The sequence below is a fragment of the Salvelinus alpinus genome, chromosome 1 (assembly GCF_045679555.1).
Source record: "Salvelinus alpinus chromosome 1, SLU_Salpinus.1, whole genome shotgun sequence".
NCBI lineage: Eukaryota > Metazoa > Chordata > Actinopteri > Salmoniformes > Salmonidae > Salvelinus > Salvelinus alpinus.
In genome coordinates this window covers 101063603-101086744 of record NC_092086.1, presented here as the reverse complement: position 1 = coordinate 101086744, position 23142 = coordinate 101063603, and the positions used below count along the sequence as shown (strand labels likewise).

Below are 23142 nucleotides of genomic sequence, written 5' to 3'. Positions count from 1 at the left end.
GGAAGGCTCAAGGATTCTGGATAGCACTAACGTTTTAGAAACGCATACACTACCCATCATCCCCGGCTGCCATTACGCAAACCAGGAAGAACCAAGGACGTGACGCTAATTCTTCCATGGTACACGGTAGCTGTATTTTACAATATCATAACTGTGGTACTGTGATTTTGGCTGGATCCCTAACAGTCGAATGGTGAGATAATTAAGCGTACCAGCAACACTGTGTGTTCGCGAGTCGTGGTTCGCTTATGTTAGCGAGCATTTTTGATAGGTCGTTTGTTGCTATTAAGTATTATTTCGACGGGGCCCCAAACGCGGCAAAACATCCAAGGGCAAGGCAAATGAAGCATTAGCCTGTGAAATTAGATTGTTTTTAACAAGTGTGAAAGCGTCTTTGCTCGTTTGTTATTGATTTAACTACCATACCAGCTAAATACGTTGTGTGAGTTACCGTAGCAAGCAAGGTGGCGCTGTCTTTGCTCAATTAACTTGAGTGAATTCTTACATGGGCTTACATTTCTTTAGTTACTGTAATGACCCTACACTGGTGATATCTCTCTCAATTTCAATTATATTTAAAATTAAGGGGCTTTATTGGCATGGGAAACATATGTTTACATTGCCAAAGCAAGTGAAATAGATAAACAAATGTGAGAAAATAAAGAATTTGCAGTGAACATTACACACACAAAAGTTCCAAAATAATAAAGACATTTCAAATGTAGTTGTCTATATACAGTGTTGTAATGATGTGCAATTAGTTAAAGTACATAAGGAAAATATATAAAATATAGGTTGTATTTACAATGGTGTTTGTTCTTCACTGGTTGCCCTTGTAGCAACAGGTCACAAATCTTGCTGCTGTGATTGCACACTGTGGATATGGGAGTTTATCAAAATTGGATTTGTTTTCTATTTCTTTGTGGCTCTGGGAAATCTGTGTCTCTATGGTCATACATTTGGTTGGAGGTTAGGAAGTGCAGCTCAGTTTCCACCTCATTTTGTGGGCAGTGTGTACATAGCCTGTCTTCTCTTGAGAGCCAGATCTGGCTTTGTTATGGAATGTTTGGGAATCGCTTCCTTATAGGTGGTTTTAGAATTTAACTGCTCTTTTCTGGATTTTGAGCATAAGCATTCTGCTCTGCATGCATTATTTGGTGTTTTACGTTGTACACTGAGAATATTTTTGCAAAATTCTCCATGCAGAGTCTTAACTCAGACTGTTCTAGTGCCCTGGGCCATTTTGTTGATATATATGTTGAAGAGGGTGGGGCTAAAGCTGCATCCCTGTTTCACCCCCCTGGCCCACTGGAAAGAAATGTGTGTTTTTTGACCATTTTAGCCGCACAATTTTAGCCGTTTTAGTTTGTTTGTCAATTAGGGTGTACGTGGTGAATACGTAGTAGCCACATAGCTTGTGTGTAAGTCGTGGTTTGCTTATGTTTGCTAGCTAGCATTTCTGATAGGTTGTTTGCTGCTGTTAAGTATTATTTCAAAGGGGCCCCAAACGTGGTAAAAACATCCAAGGCAAATTAAGCATTAGCCTGTGAAATTAGATTCATTTTTATTGTTTAACAAGTGTGAAAGCGTCTGTGTTTTTTGCCAGTTTTAACCGTACACTTGTTTGTATACATGGATTTTATGATGTCATATGTTTTGTCAATTTGTATAGCAGACCCTCATGCCAAATTGAGTTGAAAGCTTTTTGAAATCAACAAAGCGTGGGTGAATACATGGTCAGCCGTACTGTAATTTGGTAAAAAGCCAATTTGACATTTGCTCAGTACATTGTTTTCACTGAGGAAATGTATGAGTCTGATGTTAATGATAATGTAGAGGATTTTCCCAAGGTTGCTGTTGATACATATCCCCCGGTAGTTATTGGGGTCAAATTTGTCTCCAAGTTTGTGGATTGGGGAGATCAGTCCTTGGTTCCAAATATTGAGGTGCCAGAGCTGAGGATGATGTTAAAGAGTTTAAGTATAGTCAATTGGAATTTGTGGTCTGTATATTTTCATTTATGATACCATCAACCCCACATGTCTTTTTGGGTTGGAGGGTTTGTATTTTGTCCAGTAGTTCTTTGTGTGATTGGAGAATCCAGTGGGTTCTGGTAGTCTTTAATAGTTGATTCTAAGATTTGTATTTGATCATGCATATGTTTTTGCTGTTTGTTCTTTGTTATAGAGCCAAAAAGATTGGAGAAGTGGTTTATCCATACATCTCCGTTTTGGATAGATAACTCTTCGTGTTGTTTGTTTAGTGTTTTCCAAGTGGTTAGGTTCTTAAATTACATTGAGATGATTTCTGACGTGCTTTTCCTTTTTGTTTTAGTGATTTGCCATAGTTTTTCTGGGTCTGTATTAGGGATGCACGATATATCGGTGAACATATCGGAATCGGCCGATGTCTAGTTTAACGTCCCGATGTGCAAAACTGATGTCAAAGCTGACGTGCATACTTATATAACGTAGGTACATGATGTAATGAAGCCACGTAAAATTTTGCGCTATACGTGCAACACAGCATTCCTAAACTAGCCCACAATGTCTGCTGTGTGGATCGAGCAGTCATTTGAAAGAGTAACAACATTTCAGCGAGACAACTCAAAGGCAAAATCCATTGACGCCAAGATAATGGAATTCATTGCCCTTGACAATCAACCGTTCTCTGTTGTGGGTGATGTTGGCTTTCGCCGACTGGTCGAGCACCGGTACACACTACCAAGTGCGCTATTTTTCAGATGTTGCCCTACCGGAGTTACACAGTAATAGGGTCACTGCTATTAGCTTCACAACATGCATACTATGGAACGTGGTTTGGGTCTTTGCGTGTCAAAAAATATACAGTAGCACTGTCAAAGCTGTACAAACAAGCAAACACCGGCCACGAATGATGTGTTTACAATACTGCGTTGGTAAAAGCATAATTTGTTCTATCGCAACTTCTGGGGTAGCTAGCTTTAGCTTGGTACCTAGCTAGCACCAATACAACTAGCCTGAAAACAATGACCAGTAGAACCTGCAGTCATTTTCATTATTCTTAGCAAGGATTTAGGAATCCTTGTGAGTAAGTATTAGCTAGATTGCCACTTGTTGTTCGACTATTGAAATTGAACTTCAGTTCATGAAAATACATAGCTAGCCAACTACTTAACCCTGTTGCCCAAAGCTAACGTTATAAGCAGGCAGCTAGCTTCATCTGGCTAGTGTTGCTCGACCGGACTTGGTTATGTGTTGTGAAGCTTGCCACAATAAGGATTAGGCACAATAGTGGAATTTTCAGTTTGATTTCAAAATACAAGTTTGTCATTGACAGTAATGCAAATGAATATAAATAGTAGAATTATGCCAAACTTTTATTTTGAAGGCTAACTGCAAAGTACAATATTGTGGCTTATCCTTATTGTGGCTAGCTTCACATAGATGTGTCCGACCACCGTTAATCAAATAAGAACTGTCTTATAAATTAGGGTTATTTTAGATGATGACACCTAGCTATATAGTTAGTTAGCTAACAAAAGCCACTGAAACAAATTGTCGATTTGCTATGTTTTTGGGGAAGAACATTGTTTGCATCCATGAACTAGCTTTTTTTTATGACCAGCACTGTAAGTGCGTGAGACAACTTTACCAGCATCATTTATTTTTTATTTTTTTTATTTTACCGTTATTTTACCAGGTAAGTTGACTGAGAACACATTCTCATTTGCAGCAACGACCTGGGGAATAGTTACAGGGGAGAGGAGGGGGATGAATGAGCCAATTGTAAACTGGGGATTATTAGGTGACCGTGATGGTTGAGGGCCAGATTGGGAATTTAGCCAGGACACCGGGGTTAACACCCCTACTCTTACGATAAGTGCCATGGGATCTTTAATGACCTCAGAGAGTCAGGACACCCGTTTAACGTCCCATCCGAAAGACAGCACCCTACACAGAGCAGTGTCCCCAATCACTGCCCTGGGGCATTGGGATCTTTGTTTAGACCAGAGGAAAGAGTGCCTCCTACTGGCCCTCCAACACCACTTCCAGCAGCACCTGGTCTCCCATCCAGGGACTGACCAGGACCAACCCTGCTTAGCTTCAGAAGCAAGCCAGCAGTGGTATGCAGGGTGGTATGCTGCTGGCTATCATAGCATAGCATACGTATCGATGAATCGTTGTGACATGAAATACGAGTGATAGTGTAATCAATGTGTAGTAACTATGTAAAAAATGTATGAACCTGTTAATCTTTTATGTGACGAGCAGTCATATTCAGGTCCTGATTGGTCAACAAGCTTATTTGACACGTCAAATAGTGTTAAATAGTATATTTTTTGACACACAAAGACCCAAACGGCGTTCCATAGAAATGGTTGAGAATGAAACGACTGAACAAATTAACAACGAAACAGCACAGAAAGTAAGTGAAAGAAATAGGTGCCAACAAAATAACTTTTTGGTCAGTGTGGTTGTGTGTGTGTGTTTAACCTTTATTTAACTAGGAAAGTCAGTTAAGAACAAATTCTTATTTGCAATGACGGCCTACACCGGCCAAACCCGGACGATGCTGGGCCAATTGTGCGCTGCCCTATGGGACTCCCAATCACGACCGGATGTGATACAGCCTGGATTCGAACCAGGGACTGTAGTGACACCTCTTGCACTGAGATGCAGTGCCTTAGACCGCTGCGTCCGTGTGTGTGTGTTAACTATTTAACTGGACTCGAATGCTTAAGGCTGAATTTTCTTAAAATATCGGGTATCGGTATCGGGTTTTTTGGCATGGAAAATATTGAATATCGGTGCATCACTAGTGTCTATGTTTTTGGTTAGATAGGTTTCTCAATTTCTTACTTTGGTTTTTGCATTCTATATCAAACCATTTGTCTAGGGTTTGAATTTTTGGTTACCTTATTGTTTTTTGGCATATTTCCACACTGTTTTCCTTCCATCTATAGCATTTCTTAATATTATTAAGTTCCTTTGGCATTGATGACTCATGATTGAGCAAAGCTATGTTCAAATAGTGTGCTTTTTCTGTGATCTATTAGGGGTGTCAGTGGACTGACTGTGAAAGCTCTAAGAGTCTCTGGGTTAGGGTCAGTGATAAAGTAGTACTACTGCCAAGAGATGAGCTATAGGTGTACCTACCATAGGAGTCCCCTCGAAGCCTACCATTGACTATGTACATACCAGCGTCTGACAGAGCTGCAGGAGTTGTGACCAGTTTTTGTTGGTTATGTTGTCGTAGTTCTGTCTAGGGGGGCATAAGGGGGAGGGATTGCTGTCACCTCCAGGTAGGTGTTTGTCCCCCTGTGTGCTGAGGGTGTCGGGTTCTGAAATGTAGGTCGTCACAGTCTAGTACATGTCCCTGAGCCTGGAAATTGTTGATTTCCCCCTCTAGGATGGAGAAGCTGTCTTCGTTATAGGTAGCACACATGAGGACATTTCTCTCTGTTGAGATAATTTCCTTAATAATTTCTAGCCAGATATAACATTTTCCTGTTTGACTAATTTAATAGAGTGGGTTAGGTCTGCTCTATACCAAATTAGCATTCCCCCTGAGTCTCTTCCCTGTTTCACACCTGGTAGTTTGGTGGATGGGACTACCAGATCTCTCTAACCTATAGGGCAACCAGTTGGTCTGTCTCCTTTATACCATGTTTCTTGTAGGATGAAAATGTCTGTATTTCCAATTAGCTGGCCCTGCAATGGCTTATATTATGACATTGTTTTACCACAATCATATTCATTCATGCCATTTCTTTGGTTGTGTTATTGTAAACGTTTGTTTTATGTAGAGCAGAATGTTCCCATTCTCATTTAATCATGCTCCTTTGGAGCAAAACAAAAGACCCTTTCAGACTCGGACAGACCAATAGGTCTTTTGTAGGAGACTACTCGTGGCTTTGGAAGCCAATGAAAATGGGTTCATTATTTTCTCAAGTAATTGACAGAGGGGGAGGGGAGTGTGTGTCACTCAGTGAGAATGATGCTCTGCCTGAAACTTTCAAAAGAAGAGCTACTTGTCTCTTAGGAGTACATACACATATTTGTTTAGACCATGCAATATTACTTTGTGATGTGATTTTTTTTCTTTTACACCCATCTATTGAATAGTCTTGGGATTTATTTGACATATTTCTCTCTTTTTAGTGACTGTGTTGCTGGTTTCGAGAGCAATAAGAGAGGCAGTCAGGATGAGTGGGGCTGCGCTGGGCATTGAGATAGTGGTGGTGTTCTTCCTGGCTCTGTTCCTGCTGCATCGCTATGCAGACTTCCGTAAGCAGCAGAGGATGGTGCTGTTTGGTACATTGCTGGCCTGGTACCTGTGTTTCCTCATCGTCTTCATTCTTCCTCTGGACATCAGCACGGTTAGTACTATTGCCCTCTTTCATCACCAAAACCCCATCTTATCCATTCCCTTTTTCAAGAAACACCTAACTTGGATGAAAATGGTGACCAGTAACTTGGTGTGTCTGTGTGTTTGCAGACCTTACTGATATCAAATACAATTTTATTTGTCACATTTTTCGTAAACAACAGGTGTGTACTAACAGTGAAATGCTTACTTACGGGCCCTTCCCAACAATGCAGAGAGAAAGAAAATAAAGAAATAATAGAAACACAATGAGTAATGATAACTTGGCTATATAGACAAGGTACTAGTACCAAGTCAATGTGCAGGGGTACGAAGTAATTGAGGTAGATGTGTACATATAACTAGGAATAAAGTGACTAACTGCAGTGTATGTGATGAGTCAAAGTTTGTGCAAAAATGGTCAATGCACATAGTATGGGTAGCTATTTAATTAACTATTTAACTAAACCATTTAGCAGTTTTATGGATTGGGGATAGAAGCTGTTCAGGTTCCTGTTGGTTCCAGATTTGGTGCATCTGTACTGCTTGCCATGCGGTAGCAGAGAGAACAGTCTATGACTTTGGTGGCTGGAGTCTTTAACAATTTTTAGGGCCTTATGTTCCTTTGTCTGTGTGTTTGTTTGGACCTTTCAGACAATCTACAAGCAGTGTAAGATTGATCATGAAGAACATGGCTCCGTATCCCTGGTGACCCCACTGATATCCAATCAAACTGCAGGAAACTCCACTATGGCCACACCCACTAAAAGGTGAGTGCCTAATCCCTAGGGTCTCATCATATGTTCACGTGTCATAGGATTAGGTTCAGCACTCAGGGTAATGACATGACAGAGGTCAGGATTTGGTTGAACAAAACACTAGCATGTACAGTAGTTACCAAAGACCAGGGATCAGGGTCCTAGACAGAAAGCATAAGGCAGGAACCATTGCTGTAATTCAAAACATGAGACTGTGTTTTAGCTGTCTTCTCAAAATGGTTTTGCACAAACTGATCTAAATGGGATTAACAGGAAGATTTTGTTTATCTGCTGTCACACATTCATTTGCAACAGCTAAAAGTCCACTCTCTTCCCATCGTGAAATGTCAAGTACATTGGGTCCTTTTTATACTGAACAAAAATATAAACGCAACATGAAACAATTTTACTAAGTTACAGTTCATATAAGGAAATCAGTGAATTTAAATAAATTCATTAGGCCCTAATCTATGGATTTCACGACTGGGAATACAGATATGCATATGTTGGTCACACAATGGGCATCAGGATCTCATCACAGTATTTTTGTGCATTCAAATGGACATCGATAAAATGCAATTGTGTTCGTTGTCTGTAGCTTATGCCTGCCCATACCATAACCCCACCACCATCATGGTGTACTCTGTTCACAACATTGACAACAGCAAACCGCACGCCTCCACGACGCCATACACGTTGTCTGCGGTTGAGGCCGGTTGGACTAACTGCCAAATTCTCTAAAACGAAGTTGGAGGAGGCTTATGGTAGAGAAATGAACATTAAATTCCCTGGCAACAGCTCTGGTGGACATTCCTGCGTCATTATTCCAATTGCACGCTCCCTCAACTTGAGACATCTGTGGTATTGACATTTACTGTGGTATTTACATGTTGCATTTATATATTTTTTCCAATGTAGTTTTGCTTGACTGTCATTATGTACATTGTTTTCTCCCAGACAGTCTGACATATTATCCTAATAGTCTATACAAGGCAAACATTGAAGTTTCATTGTTTGACAATGAAGATCAACGTTTATGTGCTTTGCTCCAGTATCTTTTTTTTGATTCCTCTTAAATAGGTCACCATCAGTATAGCATTAGGCAGTAGCTTTTGTCATTTCATTCCCCTCCAGATGTTAATTTCTTCAATGTTTCCAGACCTTGCTAACTGCATATCAACACTGTTTGTATGTTTTCCATGACAGTGTTCCAAAGGTGTGTTACAAGCCGTGGAGCTACATTCCGGATGGAATCATGCCTGTGTTCTGGAGGGTTGTTTACTGGACCTCTCAGTGTCTCACCTGGTGAGTGCTTGACACTGTTTGGCCTTGTATTTAATTGTACTGGAAACACTACTGATCAGAACTGGTCTCTAAGTTTGTTCATTTTGTCTGATATACTAAGAGACTACAGCTGCCTTAATCCAGATCTTGTTGGCTTTGCAGGCTGCTGCTGCCCTTCATGCAATCCTATGCACGCTCGGGGGGCTTCTCTATCACTGGGAAAATAAAGACGGCACTGATAGAGAATGCCATTTATTACGGGACATACCTGCTCATCTTCGGATCGCTGCTTATCTACGTTGCCGTTCACCCTCAGTGGCACCTCTCCTGGTGAGTGCACAGCAACATGGACAAATTAGACTTGGAAAGTGCGCTGTTGACTACAAAAAAAAAGTTACCATTCTGCATTTCACCTCATTGTACTCTATACAACACAGTACTAATATAGAAAGGTAATTAGAAGGAACCATGTATGTCTTTGTCTCACTTAAATCTTGTTTGGTCTGTCCCTTTGTCTCTCTCAGGTATGAGCTCCAGACAATAGGCATCACTGCAGCCAACACCTGGGGCCTGTTCCTGCTGGTGCTGTTGCTAGGTTATGGCCTAGTAGAGATTCCGCGCTCATATTGGAACGCCTCGCGGCAGGGACACCTGCTCATCAAGACCTACTTCAAGGCAGCCAAGCTGATGACAGAGAAGGCTGATGCAGAGGAGAATCTAGAGGACGTCATGGAGGTAGGGAATGATTACTGCTCTGACTACAACATTTAAACATTATAGCGGTCTGTTTCTTAGAAACTGAGTTGAATTGTGTTTAATTGATGTCCTTCTATTTGCTGTTGATCTGTTTTAGGAAGTGAGAAAAGTCCAAGAATCCATCAAGTATAACCACCCACTGAGGAAGTACATCGATACTATTCTTAGAAAGGCAAGATTAAAGAAGGACAAAGCATCAAACAAAGAAACAATGACATATTCTCAGTAAAGAATGTGGAGCCCAACCCCACAATGTTATTGAATGAGATGTGTGCACTCTCTCTATGTGCTTAAAGTGAGGATTAAACACGTGAGGAATGTGAAGTGGCCTGAGAATGTCCAGTGCCTTTGTTGATCCTAACCATAAACTTAGAGGTCGCATCATTGCATCTGTCCCATTATGGGGCACTGCAGTCCTCTACAGTGCCTTTGAAAAGTATTCAGACCCCTTGACTTTTTACACATTTTGTTACATTACAGCCTTATTCTTTAATTGATTCAATTGTTTTTTTATCTCCCTCATCAATCTCTACACAATACCCCGTAATGACAAAGCAAAACCAGGTTTCTAGACATTTTTGTTCATTTATGATTTTTTTTAAACTATCACATTAACATAAGTATTCAGACTCTTTACTCAGTACTTTGTTGAAGCACCTTTTGCAGCGATTACAGCCTCAAGTCTTGAGTATGACGCTACAAGCTTGGCAAATGTGTATTTGGGGAGTTTCTCCCATTCTTCTCTGCAGATCCTCTCAAGCTCTGTCAGGTTGGATGGGGAGCATTGCTGCACAGCTATTTTCAGGTCTCTCCAGAGATGATCGATCAGGTTCAAGTCCAGGCTCTGGCTGGGCCACTCAAGGGTATTCAGAGACTTGTCCCGAAGCCACTTCTGCGTTGTATTGGCTGTGTGCTTACGGTCGTTGTCCTGTTGGAAGGTGAACCTTCGCCCCAGTCTGAGGTCCTGAGCAGGTTTTCATCAAGGATTCTCTGTACTTTGCTCCGTTCATCTTTCCTTCGATCCTTCCTCTGAAAAACATCCCCACAGCATGATGCTGCCACCACCATGCTTCACCACCATGCTTCACCGTAGGGATGGTGCCAGGTTTTCTCCAGACGTGACGCTTAGCATTCAGGCCAAATAGTTCAATCTTGGATTCATCAGACCAGAGAATCTTGTTTCTCATCATCTGAGAGTCTTTAGGTGCCTTTTGGCAAACTCCAAGCGGGCTGTCATGTTCCTTTTACTGAGGAGTGGCTTCCGTCTGGCCACTCTACCATAAAGGCCTGATTGGTGGAGAGCTGCAGACAGGCTTGTCCTTCTGGAAAGTTCTCCCATCTCCGCAGAGGAACTCTAGAGCTCTGTCGGCTCACCTCCCTAACCAAGGCCCTTCTCCCCCGATTGCTTCGTTTGGCTGGGCGGCCAGCTCTAGAAAGAAAAATCTTTATTTTTTGGTACCCTTCCCCAGATCTGTGCCTCGACACAATCCTATCTCTGAGCTCTACAGACAATTCCTTCAACTCCATGGCTTAGTATTTGATCTGACATGCACTGTCAACTGTGGGAGTTAAATATAGACAGGTGTGTGCCTTTCCAACTCATGTCCAATCAATTGAATTTACCACAGGTGGACTCCAATCAAGTTGTAGAAACATCTCAAGAATGATCAATGGAAACAGGATGCACCTGAGGTCAATTTAAAGTCTCATAGCAAAGGGTCTGAATACTTATGTAAATAAAAAAATTAAACGTATCTTGTTTTTAATAAATTAGCAAAAATGTCTAAACCTTTTTTTCGCTTTGTAATTAGAGTGTCTTGTGTGTAGATTGCTGAAATAATTTTTAAAAAAAATCTATTTTAGAATGAGGCTGTAATTTAACAAAATTTGGAAAAATTCAAAGGGTCTGAATACTTTCTGAAGGCACAGTATCTGTCTCTATGATCCTAACAGAGTTTTCTCTCTTAGTGCCCTGTGGAGTACCAGGAGAAGATGGGCAGAAACATGGATGACTATGAGGACTTTGATGACAAACAGAACACCTATCCTAGTGAAAAGAACCTGGTGAAGCTTCACAAACAGGTACATTTAAGAAATGTTCACATTATTAGCTAGTCAACAGTTTTATTTCGCGATTTTGTGTTCTTTGTCATATTGCTGACTATATCCAGACTTCTATAAAGGGTCAAGCCATTTGAGTTCAGTCACTTTTTGACAGCACCCCTTTTAATTTCAATGAAACCTTCCATACATACACTAAATATACAGCAGTATGTGGACACTCCTTAAAATGAGTGGATTCAGCTATTTCAGACACAACCGTTGCTACAGGTCTATCAAATGGAGCACACCCATGCAATCTCCATAGACAATTATTGGCAGTAGAATGTCCTTACTGAAGAGCTCAGTGACTTTCAACGTGGCACTGTCATAGGATGCCACCTTTCCAACAAGTCAGTACATCCAATTTCTGCCCTGCTAGACTTGCCACGGTCTACTAAGTGCTGTTATTGTGAAGTGGAAACATCAAGGAGCAAGAACGGGACCGCTGAAGCGCAAGAGCATAAACACCCACTACTGAGGTCCAAACTGCCTCTGGAACCATGTCAGCACAATAACTGTTCATCGGGAGCTTCATGAAATGGGTTTCCATGGCCGAGCACCCGCATATAAGCCTAAGATCACGATGCGCAATGCCAAGCGTTGGCTGGAGTGGTGTAAAGCTCGCTGCCATTGGACTCTCTGGAGTGATGACTCATGCTTTACCATCTGGCAGTCCGACAGACGAATCTGGGTTTGGTGGATGCCAGGAGAACTCTACCTGCCCCAATGCATAGTGCCAACTGTAAAGTTTGGTGGAGGAGGAATAATTGTCTGTGGCAGATTTTCATGGTTTGGGATAGGCCCCTTTGTTCCAGTGAAGGGAAATCATAAAGCTACAGCATACAATGACATTCTAGACGTTTCTGTGCTTCCAACTTTGTGGCAAACGTTTGAGGAAGGCCCTTTCCTGTTTCCTGCATGACAATGCCCCAGTGCACAAAGCGAGGTCCATACAGAAATGGTTTGTCGAGATTGGTGTGGAAGAACATGACTGGCCTGCTCAGAACACCTTTTGGATAAATTGGAACACCGACTTCGATCCTGGCTTAATCGCCCAACATCAGTGCCCGACCGCACTAATGCTCTTGTGGCTAAATGGAAGTAAGTCCCCGCAACAATGTCCCAACATCTCGTGGAAAGCTTTCCCAGAATAGTGGAGGCTGTTATAGCAACAAAGGGGGACCAACTGTATATTAATGCCCGTGATTTTGAAATGAGATGTTCGACAAAGAGGTGTCCACCTACTTTTGGTCATGTAGTGTAGGAATTACGTTTTAAATTTTAAACTTTCAAAGCGTACCACAAAGATGGTTGGTCTAAACTAAGAATGTTGACTTTAAATTATACAGTCAATCCTCCATAGGTAACGTATTGAAATATAGATAATAGAATAGACATGACCATTTAAGGTGACAGATGGTGGGTGGACCGGCAGCCTTCTTTGTGGTAGTAATTAAAAGTTATAATTTAAATTTCAATGGTGTACCAGCTAAATTGCAGTGATCTAAAGGGATAAGTCCATTCTAGGAATTATTTTTCTATGATTGAAATGACACCCGATGGCAGGCACAACTCAAAAACCACAGCTGATGTAAAGTAGGGTCTAAGATACAACAAATGTGAATATGAAAAAAATGGGAGTTTACACGTTTTTAGATAATTTACATTAAAGGTTAAATGTCATAATTTGTATAAAAAAAATTGTTTTCAAGAAATTATAAAATGGTTTGACAACCCTGTTTGTAAGCTTTTAAATTATATCAAACTCAACCGTTTATATTTTCCAGTGATGAAGACATGGATGTCTCATGGTATGGTTGGGTATGCAAAATGGGTTAACTTTAATGCTTTGGCATTTAGGAGATAGAGGTGCTAAAAGTTAACCAATGCTTTCGCATTTAGGTCTAAAAAGTCACTTTCTGATGGGGGAAACATGTATGTAATTATTATTATTTTTAAACATTTTTTAAAAATAAATCAAACGGGATGCTGTCAAAGTGATTAAATTCAAATGGATTTATGGGGATTCCGAGTGGCTCAGCAGTCTAAGACTGCATCTCAGTGCTAGAGGCGTCACTACAGACACCCTGGTTCGAATCCAGGCTGTATCACAACCGGCCGTGATTGGGAGTCCCATAGGGCGGCGCACAATTGGCCCAGCGTCGTCCGGGTTTGGCCGGTGTAGGCCCTCATTGTAAATAATAACTTGTTCTTAACTGACTTGCCTAGTTAAATACAAATTTACTCTAAACCCTAGTTTGAGGATGTGGTTCTTTTGTGAATGGTCAGGTGATCTACGCAGTGCAGAGGCACAACAGGACCCATGTCCAGTGGCAGATCCTCCTGCAGCAGGCTATGCACCTGGAGGACGTGGCTAAGAATGAGACCAGCTCAGCCCACCAGTTTGTTCACAGCTTCCCCTCCACAGAACCAACTAGCTGGCTCAGCCCATACTTATACACTCCTACTGTAGGTGGGTGTCACAGATCCTCACAGTTCACACCTGGGTCAACTCTACAACTGAGGGTTCACTCACACCTACAAACAAAGCACGAAGCAGGTTAAACTTCTTTAGGAAAACAGCCCTAATGTTGCAAACATCATCATTATGTTGTCATCTAGAATCACACTGATTTATTTTCCAAGCAATAGCGCAACATATTTTACATACAGCAGGTTTTTAAAGGACCAAAGAGTTTTTAGTCTGCGTCGTGTTTTAATTTTTACCATAGACAAAATAATTCCCATACTGGTATTGTCACAGCCCTACAGTCTTCCATTCCTCTCCTCACTTGGAATTTTACTAAATTCCTAAGATCCTTGGAGACCTTTATGTGTTTATGTTGTTCTTCTCCAGAGTGGTACTGGGAGTGCCTGCTGAGACAGTGGTTCTACCGTCTGCTGGCTGTGTTGCTGTCTCTGTTCTCTGTGGGTGTGGTGTGGTCTGAGTGCACCTTCTTCAGCACCCGGCCCGTCCTCTCACTCTTCGCTGTCTTCATCCAGCTCGCTGAGAGAGACTACAACTACTTGTACATCGAGGTGAGACGCCAATGGAAAGCAATTACCGGTGTACTACTGTACTAATCTGGTAATATCTGTATAGAAAGAAAGTTGCACACTACATGCTCCCAAAAACATTATGTTATCTGATCATATCAACATCCAGTGGGTTTCTGTTGTGTATGCATAATTCAATTAGAGGTTGTCGGGTCTCTCACATAAAGGTTATTGTTTTGTCCACTAGATGGCGTGCTTCATCACCATCTTCTTCCTGTGTACCTGCGTTTACTCCACTGTGTTCCGGATCCGAGTGTTCAACTACTACTACCTGGCCTCACACCACCAGACTGACGCCTACAGCCTGCAGTTCAGTGGCATGTGAGTGGGTGGTAGAGCGATGTGAGGAGAGGAATGTGGTTCTGATTAGACAGCATTAGCTAAGTATTGATCTCGTAAACAGATCTATTTAAACATAACTGGTACCGTCAAATATGTCGGGAAGGAATGGGATGTGTGGGATTACAAGTAGTATTTCCTGTGTTTGTGTTTTTTGTTGCTGGTTATTTGGACAAACCACGATTTCATAGGTGTTTGCGTCTTTCGAATTTCCAGAAGGGGGGACATTCGGCCCATAACTTTCAACGAGTGTGTGGAGCTCCTCGTTCCGCTCCTCGTTCTTTCATCTCTTCTCTTAACATGTATGGACACAGAACTTAATTGAGCAGCTGACCAATTACGTGAGACTTTAGTTCTGGTTTAACCATGATTAGCTAAGTATCAAAGAGACAAAACATCTGTCGAAATCATGTATATGGTAAAAATTTAGGAAATTGACATTCAGAAAGTGGTGTGTATTTTTGGTTTGGCTGTATTTGTGTGGACAGAACTAAACTCAGCAAAAAAAAAGAAACGTCCCTTTTTCAGGACCCTGTCATTCAGAGATAAATTGTAAAAATCCAAATAACTTCACAGATATTAATTGTAAAGGGTTCAAACACTGAACATGCACATGTGGAACGGTTGTTAAGACACTAACAGTTTACAGACGGTAGGCATTTAAGGTCACGGTTATGAAAATTTAGGACACTAAAGAGGCCTTTCTACTGACTCTGAAAAACACCAAAAGAAAGATGCCCGGCTCATCTGCCTGAATGTGCCTTAGGCATGCTGCAAGGAGGCATGAGGACTGCAGATGTGGCCAGGGCAATAAATTGCAATGTCCGTACTGTGAGACGCATAAGACAGCGATACAGGGAGACAGGACGGACAGCTGATCGTCCTCGCAGTGGCAGACCACGTGTAACAACACTTGCACAGGATCGGTACATCTGAACATCACACCTGCGGGACAGTTACAGGATGGCAACAACAACTGCCCGAGTTACACCAGGTTACGCACAATCCCTCCATCAGTGCTCAGACTGTCCGTAATAGGCTGAGAGAGGCTGGACTGAGGGCTTGTAGGGCTGTTGTTAGGCAGGTCCTCACCAGACATCACCGGCAACAACGTCGCCTATGGGCACAAACCCACCATCGCTGGACCAGACAAGACTGGCAAAAGGTGCTCTTCACTGACGAGTCACAGGTTTGTCTCACCAGGGGTGATGGTCGGATTCGCGTTTATCGTCGAAGGAATGAGTATTACACCGAGGCCTGTACTCTGGAGCGGGATCGATTTGGAGGTGGATAGCCCGTCATGGTCTGGGGCGGTGTGTCACAGCATCATCGGACTGAGCTTGTTGTCATTGCAGGCAATCTCAACGCTGTGCGTTACAGGGAAGACATCCTCCTCCCTCATGTGGTACCCTTCCTGCAGGCTCATCCTTGCATGACAATGCCACCAGCCATACTGCTCGTTCTGTGTGTGATTTCCTGCAAGACAGGAATGTCAGTGTTCTGCCATGGCCAGCGAAGAGCCTGGATCTCAATCCCTTTGAGCACGTCTGGGACCTGTTGGATCGGAGGGTGAGGGCTAGGACCATTTTCCCCCCCAGAAATGTCTGGGAACTTGCAGGTGCCTTGGTGGAAGAGTGGGGTAACATCACACAACAACAACTGGCAACTCTGGTGCAGTCCATGAGCAGGAGATGCACTGCAGTACTTAATGCAGCTGGTGGCCACACCAGATACTGACTGTTACTTTTGATTTTGACCCTCCCTTTGTTCAGGGACACATTATTCCATTTCTGTTCATCACATGTCTGTGGAACTTGTTCAGTTTGTCTCAGTTGTTGAATCTTGTTATGTTCATACAAATATTTACACATGTTAAGTTTGCTGAAAATAAATGCAGTTGGCAGTGAGAGGATGTTTCTTTTTTTGCTGAGTTTATATTGTATTTGGACAGCTGTACTTCTCAATGTCCATACATCCCTTACTTTGCACCAGGTATATGTTTGTGTAACATGATATAATGTTAAATGTCTAATGTAGTCTTTTTGCTCTTTAGGCTGTTCTGCCGTCTGACCCCTCCTCTGTGTCTGAACTTCCTGGGTCTGATCCACATGGACTCTGCTATCTCCCACCAACTGAAGGAGCAGACGGCCTACACCTCTGTAAGACAGCACATCCTTCTGACACTGATGGAACATATTCGTTGATGTATCATCAATATGAGGAAAATAACACGTCACTCCTCTGCAGATCATGGGTTCTATGAGGGTCCTATCGTTCATCGCTAATGGCTTCTATATCTACTACCCCATGCTTATATTGCTGCTTTGTATCGCTACCTACTTCAGGTGAGTCTAGCCTGCTGTTTAGATTATGAAATTACAATACATTCGTGGTGTAGACAAACGCATGAATAATACTACGATACAGAATATCAACTTTCTCTTCTACAAGGAGTACTCCACCAATGACCCAAAAGGATTATCAGCACACATAAGTTAGCCCTACATATTTCAAAAACTAAAAGCATTGTATTTGGAACAAAACATCACTAAACCGTGAACCTCAACTAAATCTTGTAATAAATAATGTGGAAATTGAGCAAGTTGAGATGACTAAACTGCTTGGAGTAACCCTAGATTGTAAACTGTCATGGTCAAAACATATTGATGCAGTAGTAGTTAAGATGGGGAGAAGTCTGTCTATAATAAAGCGATGATCTGCCTTATTAACAACACTATCTACAAGGCAGGTCCTACAGGCCCTAGTTTTGTCGCACCTGGACTACTGTTCAATCGTGTGGTCAGGTGCCACAAAAAAGGACTTTGGAAAATTCCAATTGGCTCAGAACAGGGCAGCACTGCTGGCTGTATACAGAGAGCTAATATTAATAATATGCATGTCGATCTCTCCTGGCTGAAAGTGGAGGAGAGATTGACTTCATCACTACTTTTATTTATGAGAGGTATTGACATGTTGAATGCACCGAGCTGTCTGTCTAAACTACTGGCACACAGCTCGGACACCTATACATACCCCACAAGACATGCCACAAGTGGTCTCTTCATAGTCCCCAAGTCCAGAAGACCATGGGAGGCACACAGTACTACATAGAGCCATGACTACATGGAACTCTATTCCACATCAAGTAACTCATGCCAGCAGTAAAATTTGATTTTTTAAAAACGGATTAAAAAAACACCTTATGGAACAGCGGGGACTGTGATGCAACACAAACATAGGCACGACACACACACACACACACACACACACACGATTAACATACGCACTATACATACACATGGATTTAGTACTGTAGATATGTGGTGGAGTAGGGGCCTGAGGGCACACGGTGTGTTGTTGAAACTGTGAATGTATTGTAATGTTTTTAAAATTGTATAAACTGCCTTCATTTTGCTGGACCCCAGCAAGAGTAGCTGCTGCTTTGGCAGGAACTAATGGGGATCCATAATAAATACAAATGCATACATACTGTGCAAGAACAAGCATTGATTTATGACAGATCATCCCTGATTCTGTATGAACCCTTTAGCCTGGGTACCCGCTGTCTGAACCTCCTGGGCTTTCAGCAGTTCGTGGGAGACAATGAAATGACCTCTGACCTGATTGATGAAGGCAAGGAGCTCATTCGACGAGGTTTGTCCCCACTTGATCTGAATGAAAACCATTTGACAGTGGAAAAAGTTTGTGTTGTCAACTCAAACCACTGATTTCTGTGTTTCTGACAGAGAAAAGAAAGCGCCAAAGGACAGAGGATGGAGAGAACCGGCGAAGGGTGAGTCTCGAGATAAAATGTTCCATGCCCTTTTTAGTGTGTGTGTTGGTTTTTATTTTTGCAGAGTAACGGATCAAGGTGTTAACGTCGGGCTTGTTCCTGTGTTCTAGGAGTGGAAGGAGCGTTATGGTAACACTCGGGAAGACACTGCCAGGAACAGGAATAGAAATGAAGCCGCAGAAATGACGGAGACCAACTACTCTGATACTGTGCCTATCCCGAACACTAGCCCTAACAGACGTAAGTGATTGGTCGCAAAACCTACTTGCATTACATTGTGCTTGTTTCCTACACTTAAGCTAGATTTTACTCATTGCTTTTGTTAAACAATGAATCAATGTTTTGTTTGCTCTTGTAGAGTCATGGCTTATCTTGATGACACGAAGGATACACCCCAACTTGTAAAAAAAAAAAGAAAGATCTAAGTCCCTTATTACATGTATCTGAATTGAACTGCGGAAGGCAGTGATATGGTATTGATCATTGTTTTTTCTTCAACAGAGGTGAAATACTCTCGGACTGGCAGAGGAACAGAGAGAGATTCTATAGAACTTCTCGAGGACGCAGAGCCTTTGGACTTCAATGCAGAGACTCTTTCAGACGACCCTCTTGAAGCAGACTCCACCAGGTAAGAGGTCCTCCACTCCCCACTTTATCTAAATAAGTGTGTTAGTTTCACTTTCTGCTCTGCTGTGGATGATACCTCTAAGCAAATAACACAAAGTATGTGCTGTTAAACATATATATGCGTACTGTGCCTCTCCATTTTGCAGGCATGTACCAGGCAGGTACCTGTCCATGTCCTCGTCACGGAGCAGAATCTTTGATGATGTTTGAGAAGAGTAGCGAGGGAGAGTCGAAGGAACAGGAAAGCTAAATATTGCACATGAATTTATCCTCCACTCATCCACCTTGCAGGGAAGACAATAGGAAGGAGAGAGACTCTCAGGCTCTGTGAATGTAGCACGACCTCTTATCTTCCACTCCACTGTTGGCATGATGTATCTGCTGCTCCTTGTCTCCAATAGCTTGTCTTCTGTCAGAACACGTCAGTGGCTGTTGATATACACTTCCCTATTAGACCGATAGCTGTCCTCCCCTGTGCAGCATGTCATGAATGCAGATCCGTACCCCATTTGGGCTCATCACTGTTTCTCATCCGTTAAACCACTTCGTCATTTCTGTTATTACTTATACATGAATTTCCGTTCAAGGTCCTCTTCCTGTGGTATCCCCTGTGATCTTTACAATGGATCTTACCTCAAAAATCTGGTTGATGGGCTGATTACATTGTTCATCATTTTGATGAGAAGATAAGTAATTACTACTAATTTAAGGATATTTTTGGAGGAAGACTTATTTAAAAGTCTTAACCCACGAAAAGTTATTAACTTTCTACTTATCTGTCAGCAAAATAGAAATAGTGGGAAAAAGTATCAATGTTTCAATGGAGCGGCAGGTAGCCTAGTGGTTAGAGCGTTGGACTAGTAACCGAAAGGTTGCAAGATCGAATCCCCGAGCTGACAAGGTAAAAATCTGTCGTTCTGCCCCTGAACAAGGCAGTTAACCCACTAGGCCGTCATTGAAAATAGGAATTTGTTCTTAACTGACCTGCCTAGTTAAATAAAGGTAAAAAAAAAATTGTGTTGCCAGTCTTGTATTATCCTGGTATATGGACGGAAGGACAGTTGCTTAGGTCTGTTTCGGAAGCTGCTACCATAGAAACTGAGTGTACTGTATTTAGACCTTTAGTTTAATGTGCAATCTATGTGATCCAGCCCACACTGAGTTAACTGAATTAACAGTGTTTGTACTGCCCATAGATCCTGCCCTGAGATACAGTATTTGTTCTTATCGTTCACTTGAATTGATGTGAGATTTGTGCAAATCGGATCTCAAGTTGGAATTTGGCCCATAATGCTCGAGATGTTGCTGAAATTGATGGAGGTCAACTGATACAGCTGATACTAAAAATAGATTTACCATTGCTCTTAATTGTGATATATTCTCTATGTTCTATTCCGAGTGTCAAAATGACCTTACGTTTGTTTGAAAATATTTTTTGTGGATTCTGTTGACAGGCCTGTTTTAAAAGTAATGTTCTATATTGTGTCATTAGCAATTAAGTGCTTGACATAAGTAATGCCTTATTTATTGTCAAACTATTTGAATTTTAGGTGTTAAATTATCTACTGAAGTCTTTTTGGGATATCATTGTGCCATATTGTTTTGTTTATTTGACTGCATTACAACAATGGCAAAGGCACATTTTTTCCAGTTATGATTTCATTATTTTTGGTTTAATTACTTGGATCAATCAAAAAAGAAAAGTGAACTTTTTAAATGTATTGCATATAAATATTTGTTCTTATGTTCTTCAAGAGGTCTTGCTGGAAGGTACTGCGAAGCAACAGGTCATTGTGCCACTGAAATACATTGTCCTAGAAATATGACTTCATATTGTGTCAACTTGAAACAACTACTGTAACTGTATGAGCTTGGTTGGATGAGGAATTCAGGTAAAAACACAGTCAGAAGCATGCAGGTTAAATGCATGGTATTCACCATTTTGAAGGAGTTGGACAATTATTATAAAATCGTGTTAAATTGTAATCTGTTGTAAATAATATTTTAGATTTAACCAGTCCCCCGTCTCTCAATGTATGTGTTAATGATGCTCTTATTTAAAATGTCAACACATGTACAACATGCTATTTATTCAAAATTAATTTAACTGCATCTGTTAAGGTCACTGGTAACCATGGGCTAAAAAAGGGTCTTGTCAGGTTGGATGCCCCTTGAACTCCTTACAATCTCTTTTTGTAAAAAGTAAGAAATTAATTAAATTGATTTTGTCATCCATTTTGTATGTTGTTACATTCTGATTTTGTATTTTTTGTTGTAATTCATATATGTTATGAATACAATATGTTACAAAATTTGTTGTGCTTAAGATCCTGGACTGCATCTTTAAAGTAAAGTTCCTAATGAATTATACAGACGTGTAGTGTTAGTGAGATACTTTTGGTCATGTAGTGTATGTGGAAACCTGTTTGTCGAACATCTCATTTCAAAATCATGGGCATTAATATGGAGTTAGTCCCCCCTTGCGGCTATAACAGCATCCACTCTTCTTGGAAGGCTTTCCACTAGATGTTAGAGCCAGTGGTGTAAAGTACTTTAGTACTTTCAAGTATTTTTACTTAAGTTGTTTTTTGGTGTATCTGTACTTTACTATTTATATTTTTGACAACTTTTACTTCACTACATTCCTAAAGAAAATAATGTACTTTTTACTCCATCCATTTCCCCTGACACCCAAAAGTACTCGTTACATTTTGAATGCTTAGCAGGACAGGAACATGGTCCAATTCACACACGTATCAATAGAACATCCCTGGTCATCCCTACTGCCTCTTATCTGGCGGACTCGCTAAACACAAATGCTTTGTTTGTAAATTATGTCTGCATGTTGTACTGTGCCCCTGGCTATCCGTACATTAAAAAAAAAAAATAATAATAATAAAAAAAATAATGTGCCATCTGGTTTACTTAATATTAGCAATTTGAAATGATTTATACTTTTATTTTTTACTTTTGATACTTAAGGACATTTAAAACCAAGTACTTTTAGACTTACTCAAGTAGTATTTTACTGGGTGACTTTTACTTGTCATTTTCTATTAAGGTATCTTTACTTTTACTCAAGTATGGTAATTGGATACTTTTTCCACCACTGGTTGGAACATTGCTGCCATTCAGCCACGAGCATGAGTGAGGTCAGGCACTGATGTTGGGTGATTAGGCCTGGCTCGCAGTCAGCGTTCCAATTTATCTCAAAGGTGTTTGATGGGGTTGAGGTCAGAGCTCTGTGCAGGCCAGTCAAGTTCTTTCACACTGATCTCGACAAACCATTTCTTTCCACTGCTCCAGACTCCAATGGTGGTGATCTTTACACCTCTCCAGCCAATGCTTAGCATTGCACATGGTGATCTTAGGCTTGTGTGCAGCTGTTCTGCCATGAAAACCCATTTGATGAAGCTCCTGACGAACAGTTATTGTGCTGATGTTGCTTCCAGAGGCAGTTTGGAACTCAGTAGTGACTGTTGCAACAGAGGACACCATTTTTTCGCTCTTCAGCACTCAGCGGTCCCTTTCTGTGAGCTTGTGTGGCCTATAACATTGCGTTGTTACTCCTAGACGTTGCCACTTAACAATAACAGCACTTACAGTTGACCAGGGCAGAAATTTTACAAACTGACTTGTTGGAATGGTGGCATCCTATGACCGTGCCACGTTGAAAGTCACTGAGCTCTTCAGTAAGGCCATTCTACTGCCAATATTTGTCTATTGAGATTGCATGGCTGTGTGCTTGATTTTATACACCTGTCAGCAATGGGTGTGGCTGAAATATACGAATCCACTAATTTGAAGGGGTGTCCACATACTTTTGTATATATAATGTTGATAGGTAACCTCAAACTGATTTTGGTGAAGATGTTTTGGTTTTTCTTTGTATTTCATTTTCCCTGCACATGTACTCTGATGCTGGATTGTTATAATTTATTAAACCCTGGTGTTGGTCCTCGTTTTTTATTTTTTATGTAGTATTTAGACTACAATAGCATGTATTATACCACTGTTGTGCAAATAAATAAACTAAAGCATCCTTAAATTATGTATTCGGCTCATCATATTTTGTGG

At 41.3% G+C, this 23142-nt stretch overlaps 1 protein-coding gene across 2 annotated transcripts; it reads left to right on the top strand.

The window, feature by feature from the left end:
* LOC139552878 (G-protein coupled receptor-associated protein LMBRD2B) lies at nt 1-23116 on the top strand. 2 transcript variants are annotated; one of them, XM_071365019.1, is made up of 18 exons: nt 1-119; nt 6144-6361; nt 7003-7118; nt 8313-8411; nt 8553-8720; nt 8915-9125; nt 9244-9318; nt 11115-11228; nt 13539-13722; nt 14107-14288; nt 14494-14627; nt 16699-16804; nt 16893-16990; nt 18196-18299; nt 18392-18438; nt 18549-18678; nt 18940-19066; nt 19212-23116. In XM_071365019.1, exons 2-18 carry the CDS (start codon nt 6188-6190, stop codon nt 19273-19275), a joined length of 2133 nt encoding a protein of 710 aa, XP_071221120.1. In that variant the 5' UTR covers nt 1-119; nt 6144-6187; the 3' UTR covers nt 19276-23116. The 2 variants fall into 2 exon arrangements, with proteins under 2 accessions (XP_071221120.1, XP_071221112.1); XM_071365011.1 differs by having other exon boundaries at nt 69-193.
* Nucleotides 23117-23142: the final 26 nt, after the last annotated feature.